This window comes from Pongo abelii, chromosome 6 (genome assembly GCF_028885655.2).
Source record: "Pongo abelii isolate AG06213 chromosome 6, NHGRI_mPonAbe1-v2.0_pri, whole genome shotgun sequence".
Classification (NCBI taxonomy): domain Eukaryota; kingdom Metazoa; phylum Chordata; class Mammalia; order Primates; family Hominidae; genus Pongo; species Pongo abelii.
In genome coordinates, this window is record NC_071991.2 from 152,547,054 (window position 1) to 152,567,089 (window position 20,036).

Here is a 20,036-nt window from a genome sequence, read left to right on the forward strand (position 1 = left end):
CTCACTCTACCCAAGAAAACGAATCTTGGATAGACTGTGTTTCAATCAGAGATCGTGAAAAGACAGTTTTCCTTCATGCTGGATGTCTTTATGAATACGACACAGAAGGAGACTTGCAAATGTTCATGTGACTATTAACACGGTTCCTGGCCTACACTAATAAGAAAGCAAGTATCTAAGTATGAAAAACAGGGCAGGAAGCCACTCAATATTTAGTTATTACTATAACTACTACTAAAAATACTTCATAAATATGCACTATAAAGACTGTTATAACAAGATATTCCTGACTATCTAAACTATGTAAGTTAATAAAACTGCTGATCTGAAGTAAATATATACAAAAAAGGACACTGCCAAAAATCCTTGTACAAAGTAGATGAAATTTCACCTTAATATACTGTTGAACCTGGAGAGGCTCAAATCCAGTGAAAAGCACAAAAGGGGTCAATTCTGGAGTTAGCTTTTTAGTGGGAGGTGGTACGTCTTCAATTCTGTGGAAGAAATACACATAAAATAGTAGTGATTTCATATTTACTTACAATGAAAATTTTCTTTAGAAAACAAGGGATTTCAATAGTTTAACAAGCTTTAACTGCATATGGTTTTTATTCTTAAAGGAAAAACACAATGAGCTATCTGTCCTTCCTTTCTTTCCACCATTTCCATAAAGTCACCTTCCAAAGAAGACCGCCTTTGAAGCCTCCAAGGGAGGCATCCAATTCACTTTTGGTTAAGATCAATACTTTCTTCATCAATCCCCTCCTGATTAATTTTTTTAATTGGCTTTCAGAAGAAAGCAAATATCAAAGTTGCTTCTAAACGTCACTGATTTTGCTAGCTTTATCACTTCAATTTTTCTATCAAGTTTTTAAGATAACCTTGTGTGACTGAGGCCATTCCTTGTTTGCACGTTCACCATCAATACAAGTCAGCCAAGACGAGTGTCGCTAGAGCTTCCAGTGTCTTTTACATTCTAGCCCTCTTCAACCACAAATTATAAAAACGTGGCTCTGCTCAAGCACACGTTTTAAATTAAAGCTTTTTGTTTTTTACACGAATTTTTTAGGTCTTTTTTTCAGCTTATTATTTTCTGAGACACTCCAATAAAAATTTATTTTAAAATGTATTTGTGGCAATTTGATGACAGCCTCAAAAAAAAATCACATAATTAGGATTTTATTACAAAAGTCAACAGTTCAGTTTGTGTTCTGGAAGTGGGGAATGGAAGGAGGGAAAGAGGAGGAGCAGGGAGAGAAAAGATGAGGAACCTGGTAACTGCAAAAAACAATTCAAGCAGTTATATTTCACCACGTACAGTCTGGAAAGAAGAGTTTTCTAGAATCAAGGAAGAAAATAAAAGCTCTGTTGGTTTGCTCCTGCATTTGCTATGCCTTTCTAATTAAATGATTGGAAGGACTTCATTATTGACTCCTGCTGGCCGACATGACACTAAAATGATACGCATCTCAATCTGCATACTCCAAGCCAAAACCCAACATGCCATGTGCACTGCACATGTCCTTCCAAAGGCTTTGGGTCTGGATCCTCCTTCCCACTGTGGCCAACATTGCTTTGTCCTCATCAAGAACTGGCAGATCCAAGGAGCATACCCAAGATGACACCACAGCCTACATGCTCCTTCGGCACCTACATGCCCTCTCGGCAGCCTACATGCTCTCGGCACCTACGTGCTCTCTCGGCACCTACATGCTCTCTCGGCAGCCTACATGCTCTCTCAGCACGTACAGCAGGTTCTTCAGCCGTGCCCAGGAGGCCTGGGGCTCCGCGGTGTATCTCTGAGCTGGGTTCTAGACCTCCCACCCCACTTCCATCACTGCAACTTCTGTTTTACACGTTGGAAAGGGGCTTCTTATAATATGCCGCTTAAGAAAAAGACTGAATTTTTTTAAAATAAAAAATATACTGGCCTATGTCATTAAAGTGAAATATATCCCAATAAAGTTGTAAAGCAAAAAGCAAACTCTTCCAAATCCTATTTACTGCAAAACATTTTAGAAACTTTCCTCAATTGCCACCGATTTTCCAAAGCAGACCTGTGAAAGCCAGCAATAAAAAATTTAAGGTTATTACTCATACCTGGCTCTTTTGGAAGAAGGCTGGACATTAGCTACTTCATTCTGTTTCAGTTTGGGAGGTAGTCTTACACTCTGCAATTAAAATATTGTCGACTTTAATTCAATCATCTACTAAGTAATACAGTAGCTTCCAAAAGATCTATGTGTCAAATAATCAAACTACTTAAACATATACAAGAATCATGTTCTTCTCCACCACATCAGAACTAGTCTTCACCTCAAAAGATCACTAGGACAATGCAAGCCGGGAGAAGCAGCTAATATTCCGGAGAGAAACTCTGTATCGTTTTTTTGTTTTTCTCTTTCCCTCTTTATTCACAAAATCCTTTCAGTACTTTAAAGTATCTTTGTTGCTTTTTTTCCTCCATGTTATATACATGCAGCCCTCAACCTTGAACTTCTCAAAATGGTTTTTATTTCAAATATTTTGTCCTGTGTCCCAATTTAGAATGTGGAAAACATGATTGAAATTATACCTCCACCCTAAAAGACTATTCCTAAAAGAGAAATTTCACCTATGAGATTTCACAAAAGATGTTACATGACAATCAGATCAACACTGCTACCAACAGCCAAACAAGGTACCAAAACCTACACTCTGCCTCAGCAACATGGTCACATCCACTAGGACCAGCTCCAGTCCCTGACCCTGGAGCAGAAGCCATGCCAAGCACAAAGAGAGCAGGAAGGAGATGGGATTCCCTTGTGGGATCCCTACCACAGTCAGCATCTCCATTCTACCCTATTCCTTGTTGACTCCTCCTTCATAGTTTCAACTCAGAGGTTCTTTGACTTGTGTGGGCCAACCATGTCTTTCCCAGATGTTTTATTACTTGAAGGAATTGCTCTCAATCTTATTAATTTACTTTAACTACAACTTATTTTTTCTAAATATTGCTGCCATATCTAGACAACCAAAATAAATATATCTACAGAAAGCATTCAAAATCTATTAGCCCTGTTATACATAGAGAATCAAACTTTATAATAATTTGCAGGAAAGTTTATTACCTTCTTATTATAGCCTTTATAAGAAAACAATTTCTCAACTCTATTTCCAAAGATCGCATTTAAGTCTCCAAATTGTCATTCATTGGTACCAAGAATAGAAATAAATGGTGGGATAGGCAAAAAGGATAAACTGGGCCTCTTTGTCTCTAAGATTTTTAGCTTTTAATTACTGATACAAAGCCACAAGAGAAGCTGACATTTGGGGCCCCTGACAACTTTATAATATAAGCCATGTAGTTTGGGAGGAAAACTCTGATGACCACTTTCCCAGTGTGAGCTTAAAAGCCACCATAAAATTCCTTTCAGCTAAATGAACTGGGAGAATATTTGCTTTTGCTGATGTGTCAAAACTGGTCATGTCTTTAAAATTAAAATCATAACTACTAGTTTAAGCTAGGAAAAAAATACATCTATGATCACATTATCACTAGCAAGAAGAAAACAAGACTGTGGCTTGGAGGGGCTTCCTCAGAGACGTGGGATGATTATCAGCAGCTTCCAGATGAGATCTGGAAAATGAGTAAGTCAGTAGATGAATACCCAGAAACACAGGCTTGGGTGTTAGCTGCTAATCCTCATGAGACTATTCTCAGCTAGTTGTTCAAGTGGCACAATCCCTAAATTACCTCTGTATACAATAGAAATGTGGTGAAAACTTGGTGGGCACATGACATGGAAATCTGTTTTTCAAAACAAAGGTTAGTATATAACAACATGAACATAAACCAAAGCCTTTAAATTACACTACTATTGGCCAACAGTAAAAAAAACTGCTGTTCTCAAAGTGCTGATGTTCAGTCAAACAGTGAGAAGTCACAGTAGACAAAGTCTAAAGTGAAAAATTATTGAAGTGGTCCTGTCTGTAACTTAGTAAATGTGAATGTGGGGAAAAAAGAAAAAACAACTGATCTTCCATTCATCATACCTGACAGATGAGAATGCAGAAAGCACCTCTTTGTCTTGTAACTAACAACCAGTGGCCCTCACACTTCAAGAATGGCCTATCCTGAAAAGCAGAGACCTCAAGCACTGTGATGTGACTCCCAACTCAGGACACTACGAAAACATTTCCCCTCATCAAGAGACCCGGGACTCCTTAAGTTCTGATCTGTAGCCCCAAGTAGGTTACACATCCATTGCGTCCAGTGGTTCTTAAAGTTCTTGCCTTTCTAACCCTACGAAAAACAAGACATCATCTTTGATTTTACTGTTCTCTAAAAGCAATCACATGGCTCTCTGAAGCAAATAAGCCCCTCACATGTATATATAAAAATAATGACAATCATATACTAACAATTAAGAGAAAAATCAGTCCTAGGATTTACTGGAATAGATAATTCGTTATCATGTTGACAAATTACTAAAATAATTTTTAATTTATGAAGACAAATACATCCCTACTGAATTTTAATAATACAGTAATAGCCAAAGTAAGGTTATTAATTTGACATACCATCAACAACTCTGCAGACACTTTTAAGGGAACTCTCCAAGCATCTAAAGAGAGAAACACATTATTTTTTATGATAGATACGTTGTTTAAATAAAAAGGTCTTTTTGTAAAAGTCTTCCCTGATAATCCTCAACAGACAGGTGGTTTAGCTGACAACACTTAATAAGGATAAATGTTAAGTACTATAATGAAGTTTTAAAGAAAGCTTTCCAGGCAAGGTGAGGGCATGCTGCTGCTTTCGTTTCACATGCTGTCTGGATGAAGTAGCACTAAGACCATCGGCAGCAAACAACAAAGCAAACGTTGTGTCTAAACCCATGGCATTCACTCTCCCACCGTGGGTTGTCTGGGTACACATTTCTAGGCCTGTGTCCAAGTCTGGGTTTCACATAGTCTGGCTTCTAGCAGGCACACACCTTCTTGCCTATCACAGGAGCCATGATGGCATCCAAGATGTAACAGCAAGTCAGTCAAAGCTCAACAGTGACAAAGAGGACAGACATCAATTCTAGGAAAGCAGGGAATGTGCTGTAGGGTAGGGAGCAATTTGGACAAAAGATTAACTGGCCTGAGAGGCAAGACTATCAAAAAGCTTTCAAGTGCTCCTTCCATCTCTAAGAGTTCATCAAAAGCAAACAAAAATACTAAACCATGGCACACGCCTGTAGTCCCAGCTACTTGGGAGGGTGAGGTGGGGAAATCACCCAAACCCAGGAGATGGAGCTGCAGTGAGCCATGATCACACCACTGCACTCCAACCTGGATGACAAAGCGAGACCCTGTCTCAAAAAAACAAAACAAAACAAAACAAAAACAAACAAACCAACAAACAAAAATCCTGGGCAGAGTGGGGAGAAAGAAGAAAGAGTATAGAAAGGAAATTGGAAATGAGTCAAAAACTAATTAGAAAGCTCAAGCCAGACCTGGTAATTAGTATGAATAAAAAGATGGTAGAAGTAATGCTAATGATTTTATTTAAGTAAGATTTGCAGCATGTAGAATTTCACTTACCTAAAAGATTTAAAACTAAATGCTGGGTAGGGGCAAATGGATCCTGCAGACTGAACGCCGTGTAGCGACTATACTGAATCTGCCTCAGTGCCTCAAAGTTTCCCAGAAGAATGTCGCCAAGCCACTGGGCGTTGACACAGGGTATCCTCCACTCTTTGGCTTTTTCATACTTTAAACCAGTTGGTCTTTTTATTTTTTGAGGAGAAAACATATTTATTAAATGTTAGAGATGTCAACTGTCCAAATGTACATTTATTTCCAACAAAAGGCAATAAAAAATTTCTCATAATAGGAAGTGGGAGGCATATCCTAGCAAAGTTGAGGGTGACCCTGAATGGTAATGAAATATACACCTCAAGGCTCACACAGAATTACAAAACCACCAAGGAGTCTTACTTCCACCCTATTCCTGTTTTGTTAATTCAAATTTCATTAGTTCATCTAATTTCATTAATTCAAATGTTTTCTAGGTATTTCTACTAACATTACTATATCATTGTCATACTTTGTTTAACAGACTTTGATTTCCACAAATTTCTACCACAAAACTAAAAAATACTAAAAAAGGCACAATTATTGAAATAGCCACTATATTGTGTGTAAATTTATGATTAAAAACAGTTTCAAAAATTTGCTTACTCTTTACAGATGAGGACTGTGTTGCTGCGGCATAGATAACCCGTATATTTGGCACCTGCCAAATAAGCCATTAATTTTAGGTCATCTCTGTCACTATCAACAAATCCAGTCACAGAAATAATCTAAGAAAAAAAGAGAAAATAAGGTAAACACAAAATAAGCAAAAAACCAAAACCAAGTACTATTTCTTCTACTTCTTAGTTGATACATATTTTTCCACTATTTCTTTGGCATTATGGAACACATTTGGTAATATCATTCCCAAAACTTTCAAGACCAGAATTGTATTAATGGTCAAAAGGTTACACACATAGCCCTCACGGGGAGGAAGAAAAAGAATGAACATGAGATGCCTTGTTTATGTTACTGCAACACTGCTCAGACAATCCCAACAGTTACGTTATAAAGCACGTAACCACGAGCCAGCTCCTCCTTCTCCTCACTGATCCCAATGCTGAGATCATCTGAGTGGGAGGACGCACAACTACTGATTAGTTAACCCAATAGGGGCCACCTTTGGTGCAAGACATCTATTTTTGGATTTTAAATAGTGTCAAAGATTGGAGAATCCATTAAATATCTACTATGTGCAGAAAGTTGTGACTGTTACAAGGAACTAAAAGAAAACAAGCTATTTCTTATGAGCAGGCACTTATGAATTGGGCGAAAGTACACAGAGATGCTCTGACTCAGAAGCCAATGCGGGAGCCTCAGGTAAGTGCTAGCAAGTGATTATTCGCCAAAGTCGAAGGATGATTTATCACACGGAACGCGAGGGCTCTGTCTTACATGCTGTGAACACGGCTTTCCTCCTGGTGGGAAGGCCACTGGGAAGTGAAGGGCTCGGTGCGGCGGTACCATTTTCTTCTTCTTTAAGACTGTGTTTAACCAGTGTGCAGTGACACATCTCTTTCTTTCTCTTATTGCCTATCAAACATAAAATTATAGGTTTGTTGTTTTTGTTTTTCTGCTGCAGGATTAAAGAAAATTCTAAGGTTGTATAACTACAATGCCCTTTTCATTGGAAGCCCCATAAAAGAATTTCATGACATCTAGCACTTGATTAAAGTAACGAATTAAAACCGTGTAGCTGGTTACTTGAAATACAACCTAAAAATCTTACTATCCATCTGCAAACAAGAGTCTACAAAAGCAACAAATTCTACAACAACCTTAAAAATAACTTCAGTGATGACTGAAATAACATGTATGACCACCAAAGTTAAAAGTGCCCCATAAGAACACAGAGGGCCCCTAATAAGAAAAAATATAAAGAACCATCCACCTAAGATGAACCACAGGAAAACAAAAAAAAGTCTCAGAAGTATTTCCACATTTTTACAGGAAAATCAGATCCTGTGAATGGCTATCCTCTTTAAGAGGGGTGTCTTGGAAGTCATTTGTCACATATATATATAATCTGTCTACAATAAGCATTATTTCTTGAAAAGAAATGAAACTTCAGAGAGCACAGGAAGGTAATATTGAGGAGAAAGCCTGCACCCCAGTAGTTTTAGAAAAGCTCTGTAAGGGACCTGGTCTTTGCACGCTTGTGTGCGAGTCACACACCAGTATGGAATCCTGCGTCCCTTCACCGTGCACAGAGAGCAGCTGGAATGGTGACTGCACGGAGTGTCCGCCCTTTCTTTCTTTTTTTTAATTTTTTTTTTTGAGATAGAGTCTCGCTGTGTCACTCAGGCTGGAGTGCAGTGGTGGAATCTTGGCTCACTGCAACCTCCACCTCCCGGGTTCAAGCAATTCTCCTGCCTCAGCCTCCTGAGTAGCTGGGATTAAAGGTGCGCACCATCACACCTGGCTAATTTTTGTATTTTTAGTAGAGACGGGATTTCACCAGGTTGGTCAGGCTGGTCTCAAATTCCTGACCTCGTGATCCGCCCACCTCGGCCTCCTGTCCGCCCTTTCTTTAACACCACCTGGGAACATCCCTTTCTTTCTCCATCGCTCAAAGACAATGGCGCCCACAAAAGGTATCAATCCCACCAAAGATTCGATCACAGGAAGAAGCAATTTTCCTATCTTTAGAGGTAGAAAAAAGTTCTTTCCAAAAATAATAATCCATCACTAGCATTTAAGATTGCATATAAAAAATGCCAGACCTTGCTCCTGGTCGCAGCTAAGGTTATTTTCCTTACCTGTGCATACACGCTGCTGACTTGACTCTCACAGAGAAGGTGCGTGCATCTACTCGTGAATGTGGGGTCAACAGTGCCACCGTGTGCCTGGATTATCTACACACAAAGACCCAACCAATGCAGTCATCAATCACTCAGAATAGAGGAGAATTCCAATTTCAAATAAGGCAGCTATTAAAAGACTCTATCATATATTTTTATCATGTATTTCCCCAAAGTATCAAGGACATGTAACAGTTCTATTTACAGACTTTTCTACCCAGCACCATACAATGAAAATGAACTCCAATATTCTAAATTTAATCTGAATTCCCAGGAAACAAGAGAAGAACAATAGAATGCACTCCAGGGTTTCTCAAGCTCAGTATAACTGCCACTCTGGACCAGGGAGTTCTGGGAAGTGGGGGCTGTCCTGTACAGAGGAAGATGTTTGGCAGTGTCCCCAACTTCTACCCACCCTACGCCAGCAGCAGCCCCCTAGCTGCAACTACTAAAGATCTTCAGATACTGCCAAAGGTCTATGGTGGGCAGATCCACCTCCCTTAAAAAGGGAAATAAAAAGCAAATCAGAATGAAATTAGTAAATCCCAACAGTTTCTTCTCAAAACAGATCTGGTTTTCTGGGGGAAGGAATTGCTCTGTGTCCGGGCTGTGACGGCTGCACAACCCTGGACATTCTTCAGAACTCAAAATACTGTACATGGAAAAAGGAGAATTTGACGGCCTATTAGGTGAAATATAAACTTTAAAAAGACCTGCCCCCTAAAAAAACCGATTCTTTCACTTACTACTTTTAAGATGTGAATGTTTTATTTTTCCTATGGCTAAGCATAAATATAGTTTAATGAGGCACAGGACAAAACCACAGGTTCCTCACCCATCCCTGCTTTTCACTCCCCTGAAGCACATCGAGCACTTTAAGCTGTTTCCGCTGACAATTATTAATATATTCTAACTAACACTTTATATTAGTTCCTTTTCTCTGGTTTTACATAACCATCTACTGACCTCCTACTGTGGACACCCTTCCCCTAAATAACACACATATTCTTCAAGCCTTCCTGATTTGGTTATATCCAGACTCTTGTTTAGATCAGTCATCAGTGACTTAACACAATGTAGCCCAGCCACATGGCTTAATATGGCAGCCTAAGATTAGAGTTCCTTTCTGGTATAAACTTTGGTCTTCCCTGGTGCTAATCACTTCCTCATCCCAGCCCCCCAGAATTTGCCCTTTTCTTAGTTTTCTATATACCTTTTACTATTTCATTCCCAAACTCTATGAAAAATGTACATACGGTGGTTCTATAATATGTCTGCAAATTACTGTATACTCCTCCCTCTAAGAGTTGGAGCTTTACTCCCCTAGCCTTAAATATGGTTTAGCCTTAGTCACTTAATATGGTGGAATTGACAGTGGGAGTCTCCCATAACTCAGTCACAAAAGACAACATAACGCTGCGTGTTTTCCCTCTCTCTATCTTGGGTCACACCCCCTGGGGAAGGGAGCCAGCTGCCATGCTGTGAAGACACACAACCAGCCCTCTGGAGAGCCTCTGTGGTGAGGAGCTGAGACCTCCAGCCCACAGCCATGTGACAGAACCATCCTGGAAGGGGCTCCTGCAGCCTCCGCTGGCATCCTGACTGCAACCTCAGGAGATAGCTGAGCCACAACCGCCCTGCCAAACTGTTGCAGGATTTCTGACCCACGACCAAACTGAGAGGTAATGTTTATTGTTTTAAGCCACTGGGTTTTGAGATAATCTGTTACACAGCAAGAGAAAACAAATGTAGTATCACCTATCCTTAAGCAACACAGGTGTGAACTGTGTGGGTCCACTGATAGCTGGATTTTCTTCCACCTCTGCCACCCCTGAGGGAGTGAGACCAGCCCCTCCTGTCCCGCCTCCTACTAGGCCCACTCATCACGAAGACGACGAGGATGAAGACCTTTGTGATGATATACTTCCCCTTAATGAATAGTACATATATTTTCTCTTCCTTATGATTTTCTTAATAACATTTTCTTTTCTTTAGCTTACTTTATTGTAAGAATATGGTAATACATATACAAAATATGCGTTAATTGACTATTTATCAGTAAGGCTTCTGGTTAACACCAGGCTATTAGTAATTTGGGTTTTGGGGAGTCAAAAGTGATGTATAGATCTCTGATTGCATGGGGGTCTGCACCCCTAGGCCCCACACTGTTCAGGGTCAGCTGTACATGTCTCTCCTCAATCTACCAGTGTTTTTGCTTGCTTGCTCCTCCTGGAAGTCTCTCTTCCGGTCTCAGGTCTAGTTCTCTCTACACCTACTTTCTCATCTATTGGCGTTTCCCTTTACCTCCATCCTAGGAACTCTCTTTCAATCTCTGAGTCAAATGCCTCATTTCCTGGCTACCATGTCTCACTCTCTGCTGGCACAGTGGCTTCCTAAGGAAGAATATAAGGGAGGTACATTTTTTACTATTAGTCTACAAATATCCTCCTACCATAGTCTTATGACTGACAGGCTCTATAGGTTATTTTAAGTTGGAAATTATTTTCCCTCAAAAATGGAAGAAGCTGCTCCATTGCTGGCCCCCGCACACTGCACTGGAGGCTCCCAAAATCGCCCAGACTCCTGATCTCTCCACGTTTCCCCTCCAGTGAGCTTGTCTTTGAGAGAAAACGGTTTTCTCTACCAGCATTGTGAATGTTCCCAGTTGCCTTATCATGGCTCTCCTTACATTTCTTTTCAACCTGAGGGCACACGGCCTTTAGTTGCAAAACTATTTTCTTTCATAACGTTCTTGCCTTCATTTTCTCTGTTCCCAAGATCCCATTTAATGTTAGACCTCTTGGATAAATCTTTTAACTTGAAAACAAGACAAAAACCCCAAACTTTTCTCCACTAACTTTTGTATCTTTGAGTTTTGTTGAACTTCTCAAGACGGTTTCTCAGTGCTGCCTTCGAACACTTCCGACTTTTAAAAAATCTCTGCTGCTGTCCTTCTCAGAACTGCTCCCTTCCTTCTTCACCCTGGCACATGCCACCCGCCTCCTTCCTCAGCCAACCACACAGTCATCTCCCTGGTCACCCTCAGATTCAACCCTTTACTATTTAAAATGCACAGCTGATCACTTCACCTGCATCTGAACTCCACCACATGGCACATCAACAAGGTCTTGGAAGACATGCCAGCCCTGGCTCCTGCCCCCACCCCTGCCTCGTGGATCCCACTGAGGCACCGTCCTTTGCACCCTCCTGTCAGTTTCACCAATCACATGCCTTTGGCTGTGCTGCACCATTTGGAAAATCCTCCCCCCTAATTCTCACTCCTACTCATCCTATAAGCAGTTCAGGAATCACCTCTCCCAGCAGACTTTTCTTAACACATCACCCCACAACATGATGGGTGAAGGTCCTTTCTCAGGCTCCCACAACAGCCTGCATCTGCCACCCCACCTCTGCTTAGCCGTGTGGCTGCCTCTCGCACTGCTCTTCCATTTTCTCCGTCTCTGTGATTTCGCACATATTCCCTAGGTCTTGCAGCATGCTTGGCACATAGCAGGGGTTTAAGCACTAGGGATGTTTATAGTGAAGCACATTCAAGATATGTTAGAGGCATATTTAAACTCAGTTTTTATAAAAAAAATTTTTTTTTGACTCAGTTTTGTTTTGGGGAATGCAAGAAAAAGTATTTCTTTTCTTTAAAGGCCACCATGCAAGATAATAAATAATTAAATTAACTCCAGTTTTACAATTGGGCTGGAAGAATTTGAGGTTCTAGAGATTCCAGGATTTTCTAACAGTTACCTTTGGAGAAAGAGAAATGACTGAGATGCATACAAATTAATGGTCCCTCTCCCAGGACACCAAAACCCTGAACTTATTTCCATCGCCCCAATTATACGCATATAATTAGTGCCCCTTGGAATTTCCAAGCTGAAAAAAATAAAAAGTCCACCATCTTCATCTAACAGCTGAGAAAACTGATGCCCAGAAAAGTGCTGTGCCTCAGGTCACAGAGAATGTTAATCAAAATGCCCGTCACACATTCAGAACACATGTAGGTGCAGCTCAGTGAATGCAGCTAAGTGAACATAGTTACATCTACATAAGAAAGAAGCATCTTCAGACACAGTCATCCTTCCTCCAGGCACAATCTCACCCTTTTCCAGGTGGCCAGCAGTTGCTTATCAGACATCTGCTCTGGATAATCCGCAATTGCAAACACACATCCCAATAAGAAGCTTTCTTCTGGAACTAGAGTAAAATTACATAAGAAAAAGAAAATTAAAACCCTATGAATACGCTTGCACAAACGTTAAAAAGTGGCGCCTTGCAATGTGAATCTGTTATGTTTACCAGTCTTGACCATGACGTGTCTGCCAGTAATCAGAGTGCATGGGGAATATTGCTACAAAGATACTATTTAAATGTCTACATCAAATGATCATTAAAAACTAAAACCAACGTAACTTATGCCTGGCCATTAAATACCCTGAATGAGTCCCTGTGGTAGCCTAGATGTTCTACGGGACACCAATATTCACTTCAGGATATGATGTCCCAAAGTACAAAAGAAAGCATAATCATCCCATGGTAACCATATTCTTTGTTAGGTATGAGACTCACACTCTCCATTTTGTAGTAATTGTTTTGATATGAATCCTTACCCCACACTCAAACACTCTCAAAGCATTTATGTGGGTACAAGACTTTTAGGAGAGAGGAAAAAAATCTCCATTACTAACTCTCCACTGCTGGATCATGTCCAAAAAGCTGATGCTGCTGAGGCGGTGGTGGTGGCTGCTGTTGCTGCTGCTGCTGAGGTGGAACCTGATGCTGCAGCGCCTGTGACGTCTGACTCAAGTGTGGCGCCGTCTGACTTTGCATCTGCTGCTGCTGCTGCTGGTGCATGCGCTGGAGCTGCTGCTGCTGGAGCTGCTGCTGCTGAATCTGCTGTTGCTGCTGCTGCTGCTGGAGCAGGCTGTGCTGCTGCTGGAGCTGGGCGAGCTGCTGCTGCTGGAGCTGGTGCTGCTGCAGCTGATGGAACTGCTGCTGCAGGGCATGCTGCTGCTGAAAGGGCTGGAGCTGCTGCTGAGGGCGATGCAGCTGCTGTGGAGGATGCAACTGTTGCTGTGGAAACTGTAGCTGCTGCTGTGAAAACTGATGCGGATGGGCTTGCTGCTGCTGCTGCTGCTGCTGTGAAAATGGATGCGGTGGCTGCTGGGGGTAAGGTTGCTGAGAAATCTGCTGCTGCTGCTGCTGCTGCTGGAGCTGCATTATCTGCTGGGGCTGAAGGTGTAAAACCGGGTGCTGCTGCTGCTGCTGCTGGGCCTGCTGCTGCTGCTGTAGCATGTGTGTCTCTGGAGTCACTTTCACTTGGCTAAACAGCACTGCATTGGCATTTGTATGTCCCTGCTGGCTGTGATTCACCTGCTGCTCTAAATTTTTCGTAGGTGCTGAAAGAGTCTGTAAGATCTACAAAACAAAAGTTAGGTGAAACATTATCAATAGTTCCTGAAACAGACGAATGATAGTTTCTTAGTCAAGAGAACAATAGCATATCCTATTTACTAACAATATTCAACCAAGTAGACACAGCAAATGATTGGAAACTTCAAAAACAATACTGCGTTTTCTTTTGTATTTATTTTGTAACACCAATATCATAAAGTAAATTCATATATTGAGACCACCAAAATTTGAAACTACATTAGTAAAATGGAGTAAACCAACGAATTAAAGTGACAAAGACTCAGACGGCTGATGTGTTTGCCAGAGCAGGGCATGTGAGTCCTGTGCACACCTGGTGGCTAAGCCTTGGTGCTCCCTGCACCGTGCTGCGGCACCTCTCCACTGCCCATCGCCCGCATCAGCTCCGCAGACCCTCTCCTGGCCCAGGAATGCACTGAGGAATGACAGGTGGTGAAGGCATCTGGGAATCAGGCTCAGCCTCACCTCAAACCTTCTCGCCACAGCTGCCACTTCCCATTTCCTCTTGTCTTACAGCCCAGAGTCTAGTAAAGAAAGGTTCTCAGTGAATCACCTTCCAGATGAAAGCAGCATGACCTAAGCTGTGAATCCAAAAGCCTTTCGCTCCACCGTCAACTTGCTATGTGCACTGGCATGCTATGGAAAAGGAGGCCAACTAAGACACCACCGAGGCTGTTTAAATGGTGATGTTCCTCCCAACTAAGAACTCATCATTAGAGCTGGGAAATGATGCTTCCTCAAAAATGACTGAGTTCTTCATGTGGGACACAAAAATATTTCAAGCTAGAAAAAAAGAATTCAAACCAGACTATTTGTCTTCTAGCTCTTTCTGCTTCACAATGACAGGGAATAAGCTGAGAGTTCTGTGTACACTGAGGAGTAGGAGAAGGACGGTGACCAGCAGATGCCCACCAAGCAGAGTAAGTTATTTTTTTAATATCCTATAGGGCACTGAATACAATAAAAGATACATGTTATACAATGAATTTTGTTCAACATGCTCAAGCAACAAAAATTTGAAACCAACTTCTTACAGTCATAGAAATCAGTGAAAATAGATTTTACTTAACTCAATCCATACAACTTTTAACCCTATTAAAAGCATTTAAAATTTAAATAAAATTCCAGGAATTTAACACATATCAGAACTATACCAAAATCTCAAACATATTCATATTCTAACATGTATCTTTCACTTAAACAGACTCCAAACTGCAAAGGTTATATGACCTGCAAGGGTAACAGATTTTGGATTTAGTAATAAATAATGGAGTTTAGAATTGAAATAAGTCAAAATCAAGAGCTTGGGCACACCCATCTTTAAAATCACCTTATGTATGAGACATCTCTATAAGGAGATTCAACACTTCAGAAACACCTGAGTGGCACTCTAAGCAGAAAAATGTCTTTTAAACAAAATAATAAGACAACTGTTTCATCTCCATATTTAAAAGTATTTTTAAAAATCCAGAAAACAAGTGGGGAAAATTCACCCCACCACATGCCACCCCGCAGAGCCCAGCAGCATTTGGTGCTGTGTGAACACCCCCTAAGAAGCATGCACGTGTGGGGCACCTGCCTGCCTGGTGGGCACCAGCCATGAGCCCTACACGGCAAACTGCTGGGAACAGTGGCTGCCTCTTGAGAAGGTAAACAGCAGTGAGGGGTGGGAGGGGCTGAAAGTTTAACTGTTCACTCTGTCCTTTGGTATCATTTGAATTTTTGAATTTTGTACACATATTACTTTTTCACCCTCATATGTAAACAGCCCATGAAACTCTGAGGGATGGTAAAGAAATAAATGCCCGTCTGCAGGTGGACAGGGCTGAACCAGTCATTCACCACATGCTGCTCCCCGCCTCTCTGTACCTGCCAAGCCCAGATGGAAGGGAGCTCAGGAACGGGCACAGGACCTAGACAAACACAGCAGCAGACATCAGGACAGGAAAGAGGCCAGAGGCTCCTATTTTTCAGATTGGCCAAGAGGACTCAGCAGGGTCTGCTGCCTGCAGAAAGTGCTCCATCTGATCTCACAGGGCCGAGGGAGGCCTGGGTGGGACAGGAGGCAACTTACAGCTGTTTCTACTACGGGCTTGAGTTAAGATGGGTCCTCATCCACTGCTGACCCAGCCCATCCACTGCTGACAGGAGGCAACTTACAGCTGTTTCTACTACGGGCTTGAGTTAAGATGGGTCCTCATCCACTGCTGACCCACTCCATTAAGGGAGAAGAACAGATGGAGATTCAGGACAAGAGTCCCGGCTAGGAATGAAGATGGCCATTGGCCTGGAACCTTCTCCACTTGAGGAAGCGAAAGGTGCAGGCCTGGATGGAAAGGAGAAATCTGCAAGGCCAGCCATCGAGATGCCTCCCAAAACCCCTACAACATTCATCCAATCACTTTTTCAACCATCTGATCTGCCTCTGGCTGGAAACATGTTAGTCCTGGAGAACGTACAAAAAAGAATCTTAATTGCTCAATTACATAATCGTGCTATACTACAAACAATTCTGAATGAATGTCAAGTTTAAATTTTTCCATCACAACTGTCATAATCCTCATTTACATTACATTAATACTGAGTTACTGAATGCCATATATAGAAAGCATTATGATACACACCACATGGCTTCTAACCACTATAAGTTTGCAATTTAAACAGGATTTTGATGGTAAGTTACGCCTCCCAACAATCTAATGTTCAACTAAATCTGTCTCATATTTCTGAAGTTTCAGTCATTTTCTTCACATCTAGCAGTAAAATGTCCTTATGTTCTCTTGCATTGCTGAAAGTCTCTCAGAAAATCTCCGCAATTCTTCTCACTAGTGATCAAATCCATTCACTCACTAGAAATGGATGGAGCCTTCTCAGTTTTCCACCCCTAGAGCACACAGCTGAGTATACCAAATTTGTCTCCTAAGGACAATGTCCAGTGCAGAGATGTGACCAAACTCCCTACTGCAGTCAATTCTTTCCATTTCAAAGTAAATTATTTTGTCTCTATATCCAAATACAAACTTAAGGAACTTTATATTTAAACCAACATCCATTGTATTTGAAAAACATAATAAGGCCAGGCACGGTGGCTCACACCTATAATCCCAGCACTTTGGGAGGCCAAGGCAGGCGGATCACCTGAAGTCAGGAGTTCGAGACCAGCCTGGCCAACATGGCAAAAACCCGTCTCTAATAAAAATGAACAAACATTAGCCAGGCGTGGTAATGGGCACCTGTAATCCCAGCTACTCAGGAGGCTGAGGCAAGAGAATCGCCTAAGCCAGGGAGGTGCAGGTTGCAGTGAGCAAAAATCCCACCACTGCACTCCAGCCTGGGCGACAGAGTGAGACTCTGTCTCAAAAAACAACCAAAACATATATATTAGAAATAAGTAGTAACTAACCAGCAGTAACTGACCAACACTTTTTGACACTACAAATAAATGAAAAGCAAAGAACATTTCCTATTTCAAATGGATGACTTCTGTCCATAATTTCTCACCTAAAGAAAGTGAGAAAGTAGCCATTTCTCGAAGTGCCAGAGGCTTCATCCATGATTTCTCACACCTACCCTATGAGAGAGATCTTTACGGCCCATATCCCACATATCGCACTGCTGACAGGACAGGTCCACTGCGTGGTCCCAGTCTTCCTGCCAGGACTAGTCACCTTCTCAATTCCTCCACCTCAGCAGTATCATCACTCTTCTCATGTCTGAGGTCAAAAATGCTAGAATCCTCTTTGCCTCTAGTCTGTCATTCTTTATGGCCTTTACTTTCTACCTGTCATGACATCCTCTGGCTCTGAGGACGACTGTGTGATCGTCACTTTGCTGCTCTGTGGCTGACGCTGTGCCCTGTGGCTTTAGCCCGTCCACCTGCCTGGACGCGGATGTGCAGGGACCAGGGCCGGTACCCTCAGCATTGGGCGGTGCTGGAGTTGCTCCTTCTGTGCATCTACCTTTTCCCTAAACTCGGCTGACCCCAGCCCTCTCATGGGCACCCATCTGGACAATCCCTGGCCTTGCAGCTCTTGGACCTCCTCATCTTGGTGGCCTTCTCCCCATTTCCTCAGCCACACATTCCCAACCACCCCCAAGACCCATGGTCAGTGGCAGGCCTGTTTTCCTCTAGGACCCAACAAGGTGGCATGGGGCGGTGGGCACCGAAGCAGGCCCGAGAGCTCCTAATGGGTAGCTGCTGTTCGGCTGCAAGGCACTGTCACCACCCAGGACTTGAGGAAGGCCAGCTCGGCATTTTATCAGGTATCCACCTCTCATGCCAGAAACCCAAAGTCTTTCCTATCTATGAATCACCTATTTGAAAATCTTCTATTCTCCTCAAACCCGATGACCTCTCTCTGCTCACCTTCTCCCCCACCATCGTAACTGTCTGCTGTCTAACGTCTAAAGGGCATGTTTGCCTCTATCTTACTCTGGATGCCAGCCAACTGCTGTCATCATCTCAAGAACCATGTACTACTAATACTCGCTGCTTAGGTGGAGGGGAGGGGAGACAAAGATTTTGTCCGTCCCACAGCATTTCTAAACACTATTTAAACCACTGCTATTATCATACCCAATAAAATGATCATTGTCAACATCGCCTTATACCTACGCCATACTGAATTTCCCCACTTCATCAACATCAAGCCTTTCCACTGAAAGTGGATGTGGAGAATACTGGATCCTGCTTCAGGTTGTTCCTATATGCTACAGAGCCATTTTTCTGGGACTTTGAGCTGTCATTATGAAATGAAAGTGTCCAGAACAAGGTGAAGCGGCAGATGGGGTGTCACCATCAGATGGAACAGCCCAGCTGGCTCTCAATGGTGGGGCTCCTCAGAGCCTGGCCCCAGACCCTCCTCTTGCTCTGCCCCGCCTACTACGCATCCTCACATCTGCCTCCATAGCTTCAGTCAGCCTTGTTTCCTCTGGTTCCACCACGTAGCAGACAGCCCCTGCATGGATCAGATACCTCCAACCCAACACATCTGAAAAGAAACTTAGGTTCTTCAAACCTGCAGCCTTCCAGTGTCCCTTATTTCTGAAACGGCATCATCTTCCTTCACTCGCTCAAGCCAGAAAGCTGGATCCTCCCATTCATTTTTTTCTCTCTCAAACTTCACCTCTATGTCCTCTTAAGGGGCCTCTCTGCTTTACTCTTGCCCCTCAAAGATCCACTGTTTACACAACACCTATCAGAGTGCATCTCACCCCAACTCAAAGCCCAGTGGCTTCCTTCCAAGAAAGACCGTACTCCTCACTATGGCCCAACATGGCAAGGCCCCTTTTAAATCCTTCCTAGAACTCATTCACCTTATGAAGTTCAAATTTCATTAACTTTTTCTTAGAACTCAGCAAATTCATGCCCACATTTGGGTCTTCCTTTTGCCTGGGAACTCTGTGCCCTCAGTTCTTCACATGGCCTCTCCTTGTCATTCAACCTTGATCTAAGTCACCTCCTGCCCGAGGTCCTTCTTGACCATCTCGTCTAAAATAGCCTCCCTCCCTTCACCTGCTATTACGGGACCCTGATTATTTTCTTTGAAACACCTTTCACCATCAACAGTCCTTTTGTTCATATTTCTCCACTTACTGTATGGCTTCTCTACCTAAATTAGTTTTCATATTCACAATTTTATCTCCAGTGCCCAGAAAAATGCAGAGTGGCCAATATACCACCTCAACTATCTTCTTTCTGTCTTAAATAGAAATATATCTACTTAAAACTTTCAAGGCCATGTGTGGTGGCTCACACCTGTAATCCCAGCATTCTGGGAGGCCGAGGTGGGCGGATCACTAGAGATCAAGAGTTCAAAACCAGCCTGGCCAACATGGTGAAACTCTGTCTCTACTAAAAATACAAAAAAAAAAAAAAAATTAGCCAGGCATGGTGGCACATGCCTGTGATCCCAGCTACTCGGGAGGCTGAGGCAGGAGAATCATTTGAACCCGGGAGGTGGAGGTTGCAGTGTGCAGAGATCACACAACTGCACTCCAGCCTGGGCGACAGAGTGAGACTCCATCTCAAAAAAAACCAAAACCAAAACAAAAAACAACAGCAACAAAACTTAAGATCCACTCTGTATCAATAAGCTCCACGCTATATAAACTGTAACCTGAAATCAAGCCTTCTTCAACAAATGCATGAATCTGTGCTATTTACTACCATGAAGTTCATTA

General features: G+C 42.3%; 1 protein-coding gene across 5 annotated transcripts in view; it reads right to left on the bottom strand.

Annotated features, from left to right (window-relative positions):
* PAXIP1 (PAX interacting protein 1) overlaps positions 1–20,036 on the bottom strand; it is a 59,465-nt gene that overhangs the window by 11,383 nt on the left and 28,046 nt on the right. For all 5 annotated transcript variants that reach the window (XM_054560043.1, XM_054560042.1, XM_054560045.2 and 2 more), the window contains 9 exons: positions 13,109–13,838; positions 12,523–12,617; positions 8,367–8,462; positions 7,003–7,140; positions 6,214–6,335; positions 5,575–5,759; positions 4,564–4,607; positions 2,101–2,171; positions 392–494 (listed from right to left, as the gene is read on the bottom strand). In XM_054560043.1, coding sequence (XP_054416018.1) covers positions 392–494; positions 2,101–2,171; positions 4,564–4,607; positions 5,575–5,759; positions 6,214–6,335; positions 7,003–7,140; positions 8,367–8,462; positions 12,523–12,617; positions 13,109–13,838 — 1,584 coding nt within the window. The remainder of the gene's footprint in view (positions 1–391; positions 495–2,100; positions 2,172–4,563; positions 4,608–5,574; positions 5,760–6,213; positions 6,336–7,002; positions 7,141–8,366; positions 8,463–12,522; positions 12,618–13,108; positions 13,839–20,036) is intronic.